This window comes from Gossypium arboreum, chromosome 3 (assembly GCF_025698485.1).
Source record: "Gossypium arboreum isolate Shixiya-1 chromosome 3, ASM2569848v2, whole genome shotgun sequence".
Lineage (NCBI taxonomy): Eukaryota > Viridiplantae > Streptophyta > Magnoliopsida > Malvales > Malvaceae > Gossypium > Gossypium arboreum.
In genome coordinates this window covers 123,847,817-123,865,786 of record NC_069072.1, presented here as the reverse complement: position 1 = coordinate 123,865,786, position 17,970 = coordinate 123,847,817, and the positions used below count along the sequence as shown (strand labels likewise).

The 17,970-nt window shown below is 34.2% G+C and overlaps 2 protein-coding genes and 1 pseudogene across 3 annotated transcripts; 2 read left to right on the top strand and 1 right to left on the bottom strand.

The window, feature by feature from the left end:
- Positions 1-323: 323 nt before the first annotated feature.
- LOC108457125 (uncharacterized) lies at positions 324-5,259 on the bottom strand. 2 transcript variants are annotated; one of them, XM_017755985.2, is made up of 7 exons: positions 3,085-5,259; positions 2,475-2,530; positions 2,056-2,328; positions 1,716-1,952; positions 1,345-1,464; positions 1,107-1,235; positions 324-725 (listed from the first exon to the last, which is right to left on the bottom strand). In XM_017755985.2, exons 1-7 carry the CDS (start codon positions 4,634-4,636, stop codon positions 705-707), a joined length of 2,388 nt encoding a protein of 795 aa, XP_017611474.1. In that variant the 5' UTR covers positions 4,637-5,259; the 3' UTR covers positions 324-704. The 2 variants fall into 2 exon arrangements, with proteins under 2 accessions (XP_017611474.1, XP_052881819.1); XM_053025859.1 differs by lacking the exon at positions 324-725 and having other exon boundaries at positions 1,107-1,245; positions 3,085-4,744.
- Positions 4,895-17,604, top strand: LOC128290401 (uncharacterized; annotated as a pseudogene).
- Positions 5,553-6,863, top strand: LOC108457127 (uncharacterized). The gene is made up of 2 exons (XM_017755987.2): positions 5,553-6,252; positions 6,331-6,863. The coding sequence occupies exons 1-2, from the start codon at positions 5,754-5,756 to the stop codon at positions 6,627-6,629; spliced, it is 798 nt and encodes a 265-aa protein (XP_017611476.1). The 5' UTR covers positions 5,553-5,753; the 3' UTR covers positions 6,630-6,863.
- Positions 17,605-17,970: the final 366 nt, after the last annotated feature.

Sequence of the window (17,970 nt, the reverse complement as noted above, 5' to 3'; positions counted from 1 at the left end):
TGAAACAAAATTTATGTATAAATTATTTAGTACACGATAGTAAAAAGTTATAACTTCATAATCAATGTTAAAATTTTGTCATGTGTTCTTAAACTGTATTTAAAAATTAAAAAATATGTAAAATATGTTGTAAATCTCAACCCCGCTTACCCCGATACCAAATAATTACTCTTTTATTAAACATATTTTGTGTAATTTTTTAAAATACAATATTTAAGTTTTCTTTTTTGCTTTTTCTTGCATGGCTGCTGGGTTGACACGGGCTGGTAGGCGGGCTTCTAAGCCCAAAGCAACATACAGTGAATGCCTTACTAGGGCTAATGTTACAAAACCAACAAGCATGCCTCTCATTTCAACACAGTGGAACCAAAATTCTAATATTTCGCATTATATACATTATCTGAAGCCTTTATTTTCCTTAAAACATTCGCATTTGGAATGTGTTTGACATAAACATACCCATATCTGATATTCACTTTTGAATCCTGAACCCGGGTAACATGGACTATATTTACTGTCATTATACTCTTAGCTTGAGAAGAACTTGAACAAGAGTTGATAGTGTATAGACATTTCACACTACTCACCCCCTGTATACATGTATTGGTATATTTTCTGTACAAAGGTCACCAACCCGTTGCCTATCGTATACCACTCCATCAAAACCTTCGGGGTCCTAGAAATGCAAGCCAATGAGGCTTTGATCACTTCCCATGATAGTATACCTACAAGTTGAGATCAGTGTTAACTGATTGAGCAGTTCATCCAGGGTTGGTAGGAAACTGAAAACGTAAACGAAAAACAAACAGATAAAGAATAGCAAATCTTGTTTTCGTTGTTGGTTATCGTCAACATGCCGAGGTCTTAAAGCCTAGCAAGGGAAACACAGGAATTCTCTGTTGAATTGAAAGAATAGAAATAAAATAAAATAAAATAAAAAAGTTATCAAATGAAAAAATGTATGTGATGTCAACTATAACTAATACCAGGCAAACAAAGAATAAAGTGATTATTTGTGTAAAATACATATTGGATTGTTACCTCATGAGAAATGACATAAAAGGAGCAAATTCTCATGAAAAACTACAAAAAGGTATGGAACATACCTTAACGGTCCGATCACCAAAACCGACAAAAAGCTTCCCTTCTGAGTATGATAAAGCTGTTATAACAGAATCACAAGGAATCGATCCAATATGTCGAACATCTACTTCAACATCATCTCCTGCTAGTTCCTGCAAATCACTATATCAATGACATTTGTAAATCGAAACATGGATAAAATGCTTCTACAGCCTGCTTCTCAGGCAAACAAAGATTAATTAGTCAAGCTTGTGTTCAAACCTGTGCCTTGATGGTTCTGTCCCAACTTCCTGTAAAAAGCCATTTCCCATCCAAGCTAACAGTGAAAATGGCACCATTGTGTATTTGCATCGATTTCCTAAGCACATCATGCCTCCAGATCTGGAAAGAAGCATGAAAGAAAGAAATGATTTTATTATCAAACTCGAGAGAATGAAAGAAAAAGGAAAGGAAGATGGGTTGGCAAGAACAGCATATCCGCATCTGGCCTTTTTCAAATGGACAGGAGAAGCTAAATAGCAAAATTCGTTTGAGTACTGTGGCATAAATTCATTTCCAGGAAATAAGTAAATGCACATGTGAGAATACGAGAATAAAAGACAAATTTGACAGCAGTTTGAAGAACAAAGAACCTTCACAGAGCCATTTTCGTAAGTAGCAATAAGTGTATGCTGGTCAGCTGCAAGAGACAAGACAGTGGACACAGATCTCAGCATGCCTTCCCCTAAAACAGTCAAAAGACTATGATCACTTAGACTCCATAATCGAACAGTTCCATCCCAACTCCCGCTGTAAAGAACTCCATTATTCACTGCTACGGCAGAAACTACCGATTTATGGCCAGTCATAGTGCCTGACAGGGTGCCATCCTGGAAGAGAAAAGGAAAGCAAGGTTCCAAATTATTATCATCTAGCATTTCAAAAGGTTAAGAAATAAGCAGCACACATGAAATGATAATCAAATAATTATACCCGCAATGACCATTCTTTAATCAATTTATCTCCACTTCCAGTGTATAAATAGCCATTTTCTGAAACTGCCAAAGCATGGATTCCGCTATAGCGCCAATCCTTTTCCTCGTACCATTTCTTTAACGGATCTTGTCCGAAAGGGATATTAATGCTCCATAAAAATATGCCACCTCCACTATCGCCACTAATGCATAATGGCTGTTCTTCATCCACACAGACAACAGCCATTACCTTATGCTCATGACCTCTGAACGTATGTACATGAGAGTAATCCTGTAAATAGATGCGGGAAGAAACTGATTCAAAATGAGCCAATATTCCAAACAAAATTACTCACGGAACAGTTACGCTTGCAGAGTATGATTGAATTTAAATCATAATACACCCACTTGAATAAATGATAATTTAGGAGAGCATACCTGCAAGGACCATACTTTGACTGATTTATCGAAGGAGGAGCTAAACAGATAACCCCCTAGAACAGCAAAAAGAAAATATGAATACATCTCCTAAATTTACCTAAGATTCATGAAATCATTTAAAACCATATATGTCAAGAAGAAGATCCAGCATACCATTAACATCGAAAAGGAAAAGAGAAGGGTAAAACAACATTGTTTAACCGGATATGAGGCAGCTTAAGGTTCGAAGAATCATGGTCCAGGATCATGTGACACGCAATTGTGTAATGGAAGAAACTCTGTTTCAATGATCGAAATGCAAATCACCAAAGCCCTCCCACCCAGGCCTCAAAACAGCCACCTTATTAACAAAAGGAATCCTTGTAACGTGGATAATGACTATACTAGGACTAGCACCATGCAACAGCGAATGCTAAGTTAAAATTTTTTATTGCATTTTATAGAAGTGGCAGCAAACTACCAAATATTCACAGGCCTTATGCTTGTAAAGTTCCTAAATACAAAAGCCATAACAAGGTATCAACTACTAAGAACCCTTTCCACCAATTAGCAGTCAGCAGTATCAAAATTGAAACAGCATACGTTAAAGACAGATAAGAAACTATACCTCCTACAGCTAATCCAGTAACACAATCAAGATGGCCTTGCAAATCTTTCCATTTAATTCTGCCCTCTGTAAGACCATTAACCATGTCTGTTGCACCATTTGCTTCTTTTCCTGGTAACTCATATTTTTCCTGTGTTTCGGTTCTTTCCCTGGACAACAGACACAATTTCCCAACAACCATACATCGACCTCCATTCTCATCATAACTTGCACCATCCAATTTCACCATTTTATCAAACTGAGGTTTAATAACTAGCTCCCTAATACATTTCCACACATCTCCCGCTAGTGAACGATTCTCGGGATCAAGATCCAAGCATTTACATAGAATCTGCTGCAAAGATGCACATTCGGCACCAAATTTAGTTCCCAATAAAGAACTCACTTTCTCCATCAAACTTGTATAGACACTTGAACAATCTATTTCACTATTTTCACTTCCTTTCACAATAATATGGCACATATGTTCAACCCATTCATCACTAAAGACATCCTCATTGACAATCCTAAGAAGAATACAACTTAACAACCAAGCATCCGAGCTATATCTTATTGGATATTTCAAGCTACAACACTCTACCCCAATACCCTCTTTCTCTAACAGCTTAAGCAACACCTCAGGGCTAATAAACACATCCCTTTTCAACAAATCTTTAAACAACATACCGATTTCTCCGTCACCAATCTTGTTCCCACTAAATCCAACATTTGCAACAATATCTTGAATTCCCCTTCCAGTCAATAACACCTCATTCAAATCAAGATATATATGCCCAAAATCATCCAATTGAAAGCAAGAAAAGCTCAAGCAACCAGCAATCAACCCTTCTTTATGTAAAGAAATGACTGCCTCACACATTTCCATACCCATCAGTGCAAAATTAAAAACCCCTTCTTTCTCAAAACACCCCAAGTCCTTATCCAAAAAGTTCCCCCATTTTTGCTTCTCACTCACTAAATACAGAACCCCATCCCCAAGATCACCCCACAGACCCAAAACTCTACAAATTCTACAATTTTGCTTAGTAAAAGCTCTTAAAACTAAACCCAAGTCCTCTCTTTCCTCTTCTTTCATTTCACGCAAACAATCCATAACTCTCACGAGATATCCAGCCTTAAACAAAGAACCATCCTCCTCGCCACTTGAAAAAGACCCAACAGGCAAAAGGCTCACTTGGTCTCTCTCAACGGTATCGTCACGGAGAAGGTAGCTTTTCCAGTTGGAATAAAACTCGTCGGACCAAGAACGAGGGAGGAAAGGGAGATTGGAGACATTTTTGGATTTGTTGACGGGTTTTCGGGGATTTTCAGAGCCGCCGGGGATTAGTCTAAGGAGGTCGATGTTTTTGGGGAGAGTCGTGGGGCCCTCCGGTGGGTACTTGACGAGCACCGTACACGCGGGGCATCGGATTGCTCCCGGGAGTTTCTTAGGGAGGTTTAATAGGCATGACTCGCACACCGTGTGGCCACACGCGAGCACACGCGGGATCGTGCACGCGCCGTCGTACGGTTGCAAACAGACCGGACATTCCGGTAAGTCCTGCGACTCCATTGCCGCCGGGTAGAGAAAAAAGAAAGAAGTTTCGTCTTCTTAAAAAGCAGTACCCTCCCAAAAAACACGTCGTTTCACTTTGACCAAAATCTACCTTCTGACATTTTTACCCTTACAGTTTCCAAATAATACCAAAATCACTCTCCTTTACCAGCAGTTCGTTTTCTCTGAATACATCTTTCTCTGAAATTTGACGTATCGATATCGCAACGGAGAGGGACCGGCGGCGTACGGCGGCGCATTGAGGGTTTAAAGAGCATGGCAGGATCAAGAAATTCAATGCTCTATTCGTTTCTTCTATTTACCGTCATTCTTTCACTCCAAATGATGTTTCGAGGAAAATTAGCGTCCTCAGAACTGTTCACCATTCTAGGTGGATTCATCAGCTCATTCTTGTTTCTCGTGTCACTAACAGTGAGTCCTAGAAGTCCCGAATTGGATCCTTTTTCTTATAAATTCATCGCCTGGATTCGCAATCCACTGTTTTATACGATGCATTTGCCATTGTTTAAAGCTCCAACAGAAGTCTGAAAATCTGACGTTATTCGAGTTTGAGACATATATAACATGATTAAGCATGATAAGATCTTTTTCCCTTGGTTATTTCAGTTCATTGGGAATTTCCAGTAAGCATTTGGGATGAGAACTGGCTGGGGAGCTGGTGAGTATACATAGCTACTTTCGTTTTTTGCCTTTTTAATTATTTATGATGAGATTTTATTCAGAAAGGTTAGGAGGATGAAGAAAGATGCTACAGATCACAATAAAAAAACACGAACACAATATGTTTAAGAAATATGCAAATTGAGTAATAGACATGACCGCATGAGAAGTTCAATGCATATTTAAACATGTTAGCATATGCATACCATTCTGCTCAATCTAAAGCATTTATCATAATTTATGTTTTGCAGGAAAACGCTTACAACAGTTGTAAGTAAAATATTTTCAGCTGAATGCATTTTCAGTTAAGTTACCTGAAAATACCTCCAGGTGAAAGTGTTTTCCCTAAGAGTAAGGTGCTACTTTCTTCAATGGCTATTTAATTAGTAATATATATATATATATATATAACTATGTTTGAATGGATGTCATATGAGGATCCGACAATTTAAGAATGCATCCCATCGAAATTTTTGGTGAATCCAACATCTGGCATGTGAAGGTGTTATTGGTAGTGAACACTACTGTAGAGATGTACGAGTCGGATAGAGTGTTGCAGCAATTCGAGTTCAGGCAACAAATTTCAGTGGCACCTCAAGACCTCGATGATCTACATCCTATCGACTTGCAAGGGAGGATAGATGAGAATAGGTTGATATTCCACGCACAATATATCAACATGTGGAACAATATGTACGAGTTTTTACCTACTAGCGAGGTCATTGTCGTTCCAGAGCTAGCCTACGATCCGAAGTACATACAATGGTTTAGGGTTTATGGCAAGTTATACTTGTTAGGGGAAGAGGCGAGGAGTCGACAACCACATACGAGGAGGTCACGACAGGCGCCTATACATCCAAGGTCTAGCGAGGTGGGTCCGTTGTCAGCACCTACACAAGAACCAACACCGATAGCCGCACCACCCCTAAGTCAGTTTGTCTCGTCTTATTCTGGTGCGTATACTAACCCTGTCATTTTCACACAAGCATTATATATTTCTCCACATTTTTCTACTTTTACTTCGATGCTAGGTTTTGTTTTTGGACCTTTATCCCTGGTGTATTACATGCTGATGCCATCGATATTTTCGACAACGACGATGCCAACGACGACGTATGGGCCATCTATGATTCGGGCACCGACCGAGAGTCCAATTGCTATGTCATCGATGTATGGGACACAATATAGTTATACCTCTATTCCGATGGTGCCTCAAATACCTCCAGGATCATTGTTCTACCAAGGTGGATCATTTACCCAACCACATATTCCTAGACAGGAGGATGCACGGGTAACCAAGGAGCAATCAGTCGTAATCAACCACAAATGAAGGTGAAGAAGATGATAGGCCAAGACCACAACCTATACCGGAGGTCGAACCAAGAAGGAATCCGTCTCGCAACCGCTGGTTAACCCGATGTAACACATATTCTAATCGGGGATTAGATTGATTTACTTTATTATTGTACTTCTTATGTTCACATTGAAATAAATATCAAACGTTTTTATTGTATCGATTTTGTACATTATTATGTTTTTAAATCAATATCATTTTTTCATTAAAGTTGGTCTTTATTATCATTTCATAATATTAAATCAAGACTGTACATGAATAATGGAAGAAAGTTGTATAACTTATTGATTTGTATTGTATGACAAAAACGCGTGTTTAATATTTCAACAAAATTGATGTTAATGATGTGTTATGCTTGTATCATCACTTCGATGTGGACATAATGGTATTGTATGGCCCAGGTTCCTACATCACCTGCATAATCTCGGTTGGTTTGACTTCTCATGACTATTCATGTTGTCACGTATTTGAGTCAACGTCGGTCGACTTTTTGGTTTACAACGCAATGATCTATCGGGTAACAACTTAAATGAAGCACTCGATACAAGCTACCACTTATATTCATCTAAGACATGTGAGAATACATTTCTTCTATTTACCGTAATTCTTTCATTTTGACCTCTCGAACAAGAACATATGTCGATGCCCAAGAGCCTTTATCTATCCTTGAAAACTCCACATATAACTCGAGAAACGGTGATCCACTGTCAATATGCGCCTACACCATTGCCTCCAACCCTTTCGCACCTTTGATATCGAAAGTATCATATTTAAAAGGGTCGACCGAAGCACAAAATCAATATTTAAGGGATGATACTCTCATTTGGTTGGATTTGATGATTTTCAACCTAATTATTGTTCAAAGTTCTAACAATTGTATGTTCTGGTTAAAAGTTAATCGCGTTGTTTTCTCTGATAAAAAAACCACCCCGTTCTCGATGTCACGCACTTCACTGTCATAATAAACAATAGCATTAATTCGTTTACTCATTTTCAACAAAATAACTTGTTCCACATGTTCGAAACAAAAACATCATGCAGAAAAATAATGCTTTAACTAAATATGAACAACAAAGATCAATACTTACTTTATGCAAATAGGGTGGTTGCTCCAACTTATGTCTTGTGTGAGAACTTTTCTTCTTCTGATCTTCTTACAATTTTCTTTGCTCGTAAATGGCTTATGTTACTCAATACTAAAATAGGTCGCATTTATGAACCAGGGGGTGACTCATAGTTCATTCTGAAAATTTTCCCAACCTAGTGGGGGGTTAAAATTTGTAGAGAAAACACTCAAGCAGGGGCCTTGATCGTCAAAAATCTTGGCGTGTCCAGTGGAACGCTTTCAATGCCATGTCAATTGAAAGTTCTTCCAGCTGGACACGCTTTCAGTGCTTTTGCTGACAGTGCGTCTTGCTTGGAGTATTTTCTCTCTACAAATTTCTAACCTCAGCCTTTTTCTAAAAAACCATCATATATCCTAAGATTCCCAAGTTATATTTTTTTGAACCCATCACATTGAAATTAATGCATTGGATAAATAATTTACTAAAAAATTGGATCAAACTAAGATTAAAAAAAGAAAAAAATTAATAACTAATATTTCATCTCATCCAAGTACTCCAAGTTTCGATTATGAATCAAATTGCAAAATGCAATTTGAATATAAGATTGGTGTAAATATGATATTTTAAATTTCAAATCCAATAATTATTATTTAAAATTTTAAAAATAATAAAAAATAAATAATATATAATAAAATTTAACAATTTAAACCAAAATATAACAAAACCCAAAACCCTAAATCTAAAAACCCCTATTTTATAAACCCTTAAACTTTAATCTTAAAAAACAAAACCCTAATAAAGAAACAGGGGGGAAACCCTTCCAGTTGAAGTGTTTTGTAACACCTCCTAACCCTAAACCGTCGCCGGAACAGGGTTACGAGGTATTACCGGATAATCGAATAATTTACGATCAATATTCAAATAATTATCAAACATATTATAATATAATCATAAGTTCATATAAAACTTTTGCTAATTGACTCTTTTTTTTAAAAAATTCCATATAACCCTTTATAAATATTTAACCTTCCCTACAAATTCAAATCGCAACCAATTCAAAACCAATATCACAATCCATATAATTTCATATTTAAATATACCTAAACATAGCTTAACATCAACTCATTAATTTACTAAGTAAACATTCGTATATATTGTTTAATTAAATAAACTTCATTCATTCTATTTCAACTTGTTCCCATCTATACCAAATATGTTATGATAATTCTATTTCCATTTCATTAAACCAAGTATCAAAAGATCATGTTAGTATTAATTATACCAAATATAACATATAAATTTTCATACCATTTCATTGTTTAAACACCAAAATATCAAATATCATTCTTGACAACAAAAATCATATAGCATTTTAAAATATTTAAAATAACGCCTATGTACATGCCACTTTTACTAAAAGAAGAATACATCACCGAATTTACGCTAGAGTCGGGATCGTCTGGATGCTGAACCGAGACTCTGAATACCTATTAACCTGCACACGGAAGCAAACGTACACTGAGTATTTCATACTCAGTGAATTACCATAATTCAAATTATAAACATAATAATCATATAAATTAATTCATATAACTTTAATATTTACTAAACCAATTTAGACATAAATTTGTCATTCTCAATATATTCATACAATTTAATTTAGCTATTCGTCAATTAAAATCGTATACATTCATGTTGAGCCATTATCTAATTCATGAACCATTGGTTCATGCTTTTCATTCTCATACTCACATTCAAATCACATTTTCAATTCATGTTCTACTTTTACATTTCTTTTAGTGGCTCAACCAATTCATTTTATTCCACTTAACTATTCTTGTAATTACCCCTATTAACAGACTCGGACTTTGGCGGATACACAGATCCAACCAAACACACCAGTTTGGCACCCAGTGCCTTATCGGATAGTTCGAAGCAAAGTTGACACCCAGTGTCTCATCGGCCTAGCCAAAGTAAAGTGGTACCCAGTACCTCATCGAATCTATCCGAAGTAACAGTATGACACCCAGTGTCTCATCGACTCAAGGTCGAAGTATCCCTGAACTCTTCCAATCCTATGGCATGCCAATTATATCCGACTCAGCTCGACTAGTTAATAGGGTTTTCGGATCACATATAAGTCTCAATTCAATTCAGTCACAATTTCTCACATTTTCAATTCAATCATTTTCCATTTTTCAAACAAATTTTCAATTCACATATTCATAGTTCAATATACTTTCTCAATTCAATATGCATTTCAATTATTCACATACAATCACAATTTAATTTAATTTCATACAATTCAATACTAATGCTTACCATGCATATTAACTTAAAATTCAACAATTAATAATAATTAAATTCAATTTTAGTAATACTAACACGTATTTCTCATTCAATTCAATTTTCTAAATTCAGTTCAATAAATTACTTACCTCAATATTTATTTACTATAAAATAAATAAATTTAAAATTAATACTTAATAATAAATAACTTGAATTATAGTAATACAAACCCGGATTTCGCGATTACTCCTCGATAACTTTCTCCTTTCCTTTTCGTGCCAATGCTTCGGGTTCTTTGTTAGCTACGAAAATAATAGTAATTTACATTATTATTTACAGCATTAATTATAATAAATAATTAAATTTCTAAACAATTCCTACCTTATTCCCAATTTAATCCTAACTAAACTTACTTACTTTCTTAATCCAATTCACTCTCTTTTCTATTCAAATTTTGTCTAAACTCATATTAACTATAAAATTTCCAGCATATTTTCCTAATTTCAAAATTTCTTTAATTTAGTCCCTACAACATAAAACTTATGACTTATTTTACAATTTAATCCTTTATTCAATTCTAACTTAGAATTCATTCAATTTAATCCCTAATTCCATAATTTGTTCAACATAAACCCTACTTGAACACCTATAAACTCTTGAAATATCAACTTAATTTCAATAAAACCTTGTTTAGAACTTCTAAAACATCAAAATTAACTAGAAAGGACTTAATTTACTTACCAACCAAAGCTTCAAGCTTCAAATTCTTAGTTTTCTCTTTTATTTTTCTTTCCCTTTTTCTTTCTCTTTTTCTCCCCTGCTTTCCGTTTTCAATTCTGTTTGTATTCTCTTTTGTTTCTTTATTTCTCTTTTATATTTCCTTTACTTTTTAGTTAATTAACTCAATAAATATCTATTTAAAAATAAATATTAGTATTACATTTGGTCACGCTTATATTTCTATATTTGTACCAATAATTTTATTAAAATTGCCATTATTTAATTTGAATCTCATAATTTATTTATTTAATTTAATAAATATCTTTAACATAATAATAATTAATAAATATCTATTTTAATATCAATTACATATATTACATTTGTAAACATACATATTATTACGTTTGTACCCTATTATCCTCATACATTTGCCATAGCTTTAATTTATTAATTATATAAAAAATCTCATAATATAATTAATACATTTAATTATTATATAATATCTTTATACTTAAATTATAAGTAATTTGAGTATTTAAATTACAAATATACCAATATAATTTTTACACATGTACATTTTTTATTACCATACAATTATCTACTATTTAATTTATTTAATAATAATACTAATAATAATAATCTAATATAAAATCATAATTAATAATTATAATAATTATATATAATATTTAAATATAACCTAAATAAAATCTTACATTTTAATAAATATATGCCGCCTCAACTTTTGTAAATGGTTTAATTACCATTTTAATCCTTTTATTTTTATTACTTTAGAATTAAACTTTTACCTCTTATTCAATTTAGTTCTTTTTACTAATTACTCTAAATTAAGCTAAATTCACCTAATTAAAACCTAATTAGACACACTACTAAACTCATAAATATTTCTAATAATTATTTTCGAACTTATTTCACTAAGACGAATGCCCTATAACTCACTTTTCTGGTGCCCGTGAATTTTAGGTCATTACACGTTTTTAGGTGACTTGGCAGAAAACATGTCCAGTTGGGAGTGTTTTCCTGACAACACGCTGAAAACGCTTACAGCTAGAAGCATATTCGTAAAAATGGCCTATTCCCATAATTTTTCTAGAAATCAACCTATTCTGGTAATTTTTAAATTTTTTGACATTTTTGAGTAAATTAATCCAACTTCCACACAAATGTTTAACATATATTTGCTCTACTTGTATTCCTTTTAGCAGTTATATTAGCAGAGGTGGTTATACAGATTACTACTAGTACCGTTCATCGAGTTGGTATCACAACATGGTAATGCTAAGATGCTTGACTCATTATCTTCTTTTAACTGTATGCTTCATGAGAAAATTTTCAATTCATTGACAACATGGTTTGGTAAGTTTAACCATGTTGAAACAAACATGTTTGAGCAAGTTCATTTATGATTGCGAATCAACTTGATGTCCAAGACAGAGGGAAGTTGGTACTTGTTGTTAAATGTCTCTTATAGACTCCTAATGGAGCTAGGCTGATGAGTTTGAACCTTAGACTTGGTTTTATGATTGTTAGAATTAAGTGACTCGAATCCTTAATTAAATAAAATACAGTGGTAAAATAAAACAAAAGAAGAATCCATATAGAATTACACTTCTTTTATTTTATTTTAGAATACGGTTTTTTAAACCTTATTAAATTTCATATATTTGATATTTATTAAAATAAGGTGTTTCGGTCTTACTAGAATATGGCTTTACAAGCCTACAAATAGATATAGTCTATACCTCTTGTAATTAATTCAAATTTCACATAGTGAATTTTCTTCTCCTCTGCCCATAATTTTTTTCCGAAAGGGTTTCCATGTAAAAATCTGTGTGTTCTTTATTTTATTTTTATTTTATTTTTTTCACAAATTGGTATCTGAGCTTCCGGGTTATTTATCTCGATCACGGTAATAGCATCTTTGAAGTATGAAATTCCGCTGTTGGATCGCAACACCAGATTTGCGTTGTGGCAGATTAAGATGCAAGCCGTTCTTGCGCAGATGGATCTGGATGATGCCCTGCTAGGGATAGATAAGATGCATTCGACATTAACAGATGAAGAGAAGAAGCGTAAGGATTAAAAGGTGTTAACACAATTACATCTGCATTTGTCCAACGAAATTCTGCAGGATGTGATGAAAGAGAAGACTGCCACTGCATTATGGAAGAGGCAAGAACAAATATGTATGTCGAAACCTCTAACAAGCAAGTTGCATATGAAGCAACATCTTTATGCTCATCATTTGGAGAAAGGTGCGTCTGTACACGAACACTTAACAGTGTTTAAAGAAATTCTCTCAAACTTGGAGGCCATGAAGGTTCAGTATGATAAGGAAGATCTAGGGTTGATTCTACTTTGTTCGTTGCCCCCGTCTTATTCAACCTTTAGAGACACGATTTTATATAGCTGCGAGTCTCTCACAGTTGATGAGGTTTATGATCCTTTAACCTCGTATGATAAGATAAAGCATCTTGTGGTTAAACCCGACTCTCAAGAAGAGGGTCTCATTGTTCGTGAGAGACAAGATTGGAATGCTAATGATGATCGTGATAGGACACAAGAACGGAATCCTCGTGGTAAATCTAAGGGTAGATAAAAGTCTTCAAATAGAGGTAAAACTTGTAATTTTTGCAAGTAGAAAGGACACATTAAATCTGAGTGCTATAAGCTACAGAACAAAATTAAAAGAGAGGATGCAAATCAAAAGGGAAAACAACCAGAAAATTTTGGTGAAGCTGATGTTGTAGAAGACTACAATGATGGTGAATTTCTAGTTGCTTCTGTCAATGATTCTAAAGTAAGCGAGGAGTGGATATTTGATTCAAGCTGCACCTTCCACATGAGTCCTAATCGGGATTGGTTTACAACTTACGAAACAATGTCTGAAGGTGTTGTTTTGATGGGAAATAATGCTTCATGTAAAATTGCAGGTGTTGGGAACAATTAAAGTTAAGATGTTTGATAGAGTTATCAGAACACTTAGTGATGTACGACTTGTTCTAGAATTGAAAAGAAATTTAATTTCGTTGAATACTCTTGATTCAAAAGGATACAGATATACAGCAGAAAGTGGGTTTTAAAGATTTCCAAAGGTTCCCTTGTTATGATGAAAGGGCAGAGAAAGACTGGCAAGTTATATGTTTTACAGGGTTCTACTGTTACTTGTGATGCAGCTGTCACTTCTTCTTCCTTATCAGATGATGATATTACTAAACTTTGGCATATGCGCCTAGGGCGTATGAGTGAGAATAGCATGGTAGAATTAAGCAAAGGAGGACTTCTTGATAGGTAAGGAATTTGCAAACTGAATTTTTGTAAGCATTATGTTTTTGGGAAACAAAAAAGAGTTTGATTCACTAGAGGAATCCATAACACGAAGGGAACGTTAGAGTATATTCATTCTGATCTGTGAGGACCATCTAGAGTGCCTTCGAGAGGTGGAGCTAATTATATGCTAACCTTTATTGATGATTTTTCTAGAAAAGTTTGGGCGTTCTTCTTGAAGTAGAAAAGTGATGTGTTTTCCGTATTTAAGTCTTGAAAATTATGATTGAAAAATAGACTGAAAAACAAATAAAATAGCTCCGTACAGACAATGGCTTAGAGTTCTATTCTGATGAGTTTAATAGATTGTGCAAGTCAGAAGGGATCGTGAGACACTTGACAGTTCGCCATACTCTACAGTAAAATAGCGTTGCAGAACGAATGAACAGAACGATCATGGAGAAGGTTCGATGTATGTTGTCAAATGCCAACTTATCAAAGTCGTTTTGGGTCGAAGCAGCCTCTACTGCATGTTTTTTGATCAACCGATCCCCATCCGTTACCATTGAGAAAAAGACTCCACAAGAGGTATGATCTGGTAATCCTGCTAATTATTCTAATTTAAAGATCTTTGGGTGTCCTGCGTATGCTCATGTTGATAATGGAAAATTGGAGCCGAGATCCATTAAATGTGTTTTTCTTGGTTATAAAGCTAGTGTAAAAGGGTATAAGTTATGGTGTCTTGAAAATAGAAAAGTTATGATTAGTAGAGATGTTGTTTTTGATGAAACTGCTATGCTACCTAACTTATCTCTTAAAGACTCTTCTAATAAAGAAAATCAAAAGTAGGTGGAGCATCAGATTAATACAGAGTCAACTCCTCAAGCCAGTACAAAAATTGAGAATAGAGTTGCTTCTTCACCGCAATACTCTATCACCAAAAATAGAACTAGAAGAGAAATTAAACCTCCAAAGAAGTATGCCGAGGCTGATCTAGTTGGTTATACTTTAAATGTGGCTGAAGATATAGATACGAATCAAGAACTATCTAATTATTCTGAGGCGGTTAGTTGTGAAGACTCAGAAAAGTGGATGTTTACTATACAAGAGGAGTGAATCACTCCACAAAAACAGAACATGGGATCTTGTAAAACTTCCTAAAGGTAAAAAGGTTATTCATTGTAAATGGGTGTTTAAAAAGAAAGAAGGGACTCTAGGAGTTGAAGAACCCAGATATAAAGTAAGGCTTATTGCAAAGGGTTACAGTCAAATTCCAAGAGTGGACTTCACAGATGTGTTCTCCCCAGTTGTTAAGCATAGTTCGATTCGAGCTTTACTTGGTATTGTGGCCATGCATGACTTGGAGCTTGAGCAGTTAGATGTAAAAACTATATTTTTGCATGGAGAATTTGAGGAGGACATTTACATGCAACAACCAGAGGGTTTTACAGTCTCAGAAAAAGAGGACTATGTTTGCTTACTGAAAAAATCCCTTTACGGTTTGAAACAGTCACCAATACAATCGTACAAGAGGTTTGATTCCTTTATGACTTCTCATAATTTCAAAAGAAGTAGTTTTGACAATTGTGTTTACTTGAAGAAAAACAGTGATGGTTCTTTTGTATATCTACTTCTTTATGTTGATAATATGTTGATAGCAGCAAAAGATAAAGGAGAGATAAGAAAGGTCAAAATCCAACTAAATGAAGAATTTGGGATGAAATATTTAGGACCAACAAAGAAGATACTTGGTATAGAGATTCTCAGAGATAGAAAAACAAGTAAATTGTACCTAAGTCAGAAGGGGTACATTGAGAAAGTTCTTTGCAGGTTCAATATGCAGAGTGCTAAGCCTGTTAGTACTCCTTTAGCAGCCCATTTCAGACTTTCATCGGCTTTGTCTCCACAATCAGATGATGAGATTGAGTACATGTCACATGTTCTATACTCTAGTGCAGTGGGATCTCTCATGTATGCTATGGTTTGTTCACGTCCAAATTTATCATATGTAGTTAGTGCAATTAGCAGATATATGGCGAATCCCGGTAAAGAACATTGGAAAGCAGTTCAGTGGATTTTAAGATATTTACAAGGAACTACTGATATTTTCTTACAGTTTGGAAGAACTAGAGATGGAGTGATTGGGTATGTTGATGCTAATTTTGCTGGAGACCTTGATAGAAGAAGATCTCTCACAAGTTATGTCTTTACAATCGGAGGTTGTACAATTAGTTGGAAAGCCACTTTGCAAACTACAATCGCTTTATCTTCCACTGAAGCTGAGTACATAGCGATTACTGAGGCTTGTAAAGAAGCTATTTGGTTGAAGGGACTCTTTAGTGAACTCAATGAAGACATTCAAATCAGCACAGTATTTTGTGATAGTCAGAGTGTCATCTTTCTTACAAAAGATCAAATGTTTCATGTGAGAACAAAACACATTGATGTTCGGTATCATTTTGTTCGTGATATTATTACTCATGGTGATATTGTTGTGAGCAAAATTAGTACTCATGAAAATCCTGCAGATATGATGACTAAGTCACTTCCCATAAACAAATTTAAGTATTGCTTAGACTTGGTTGGTGTCCATTGTTGAAGTTAAACCCTTAAGGGGGTTTTATGGAAGAGGTGGAGAACTTGTTCGTTGAGAGTTTGCGATGAAGAACTTGTTCATTGAGAATTCGTGTCAAGGTGGAGATTGTTAGAATTAAGTGACCTGAATCCTTATTTAAATAAAATACAGTGATAAAATAAAATAAAAGAAGAATCCATATAGAATTACACTTCTTTTATTTTATTTTAGAATAAGGTTTTTTAACCTTATTATATTTCATATATTTGATATTTATTAGAATAAGGTGTTTAAGTCTTACTAGAATATGGCTTTACAAGCCTATAAATAGATATAGTCTATTTCTCTTGTAATTAATTCGAATTCGACATAGTAAATTTTCTTCTCCTCTGCCCGTGGTTTTTTCCGAAAGGGTTTCCACGTAAAAATCAGTGTGTTCTTTATTTTATTTTTATTTTTATTTTATTTTATTTTTTTCACAATGATAATAATTAGAGCTCCATTGTTCAAAAGAATTCAGTTTGTGAAAATAAATTTTACTAGTTATCTAGACTCTGGTAAGTTATGTTGTTCTAACATTCATTTTTCTTAAAATACTGGTGCCAAACGCTTATCCAGACATGACTATAAGAATATAACTTATAAAAATTTAAACATATCCATAATAGACATATACCTTTATCAATCACTTGAACTTATTAGAGTTTTGAGTAATATAAAGGTTGAGTGTTAAATATGAATATGTTTATCCAAATTAGATATACTTAATTTTTTCCTTTCTAAGTTTTTCTTTTCATATAATTGAAGGATCATACCTATTCTTATATCCAAACATGTTGCATTCTATTTTTAAATAAAGAATCTGGATATATTAGATAATATACATACTAATAAGTGCTCTTAAATCGTTTTTATTTGAGGCAATTTCTTGTTCTCAACTAGATTACTTTATAAGGTCAACAAGATTCCAAGAGTGATACTTTCTAAAAGTGAACCAAAAACAAAGAGGCACTGAGGTGAAATGATATTCCTTTTCTCCATAACTGTTATTTGATTAGAATGTTACATTTTCGTGTTGTAAGGCCTAGTTGTATTCAACAATCATCAATGATTGAACTTTGAAATTATCTTGCGGATTTTACTATTAGTCACATGTTTTAGCTCTAAGTTGAATGAAGAACTTTGAAAATTTTTATTATTTTTTTGTCCATTTTTTTTCATTTTTCCATTTGTGCTTGTTGTAGTAATTTATGCAATCAATTGTGTGCTTGTTCATACAGGCATCGCATCGTCCATAGCGATGTAAACATAGGTTGATGAACTATAAAATGATACGTATAAGCTATATTACTATGATTTCAGAGTGAGTGAATGTTAGATA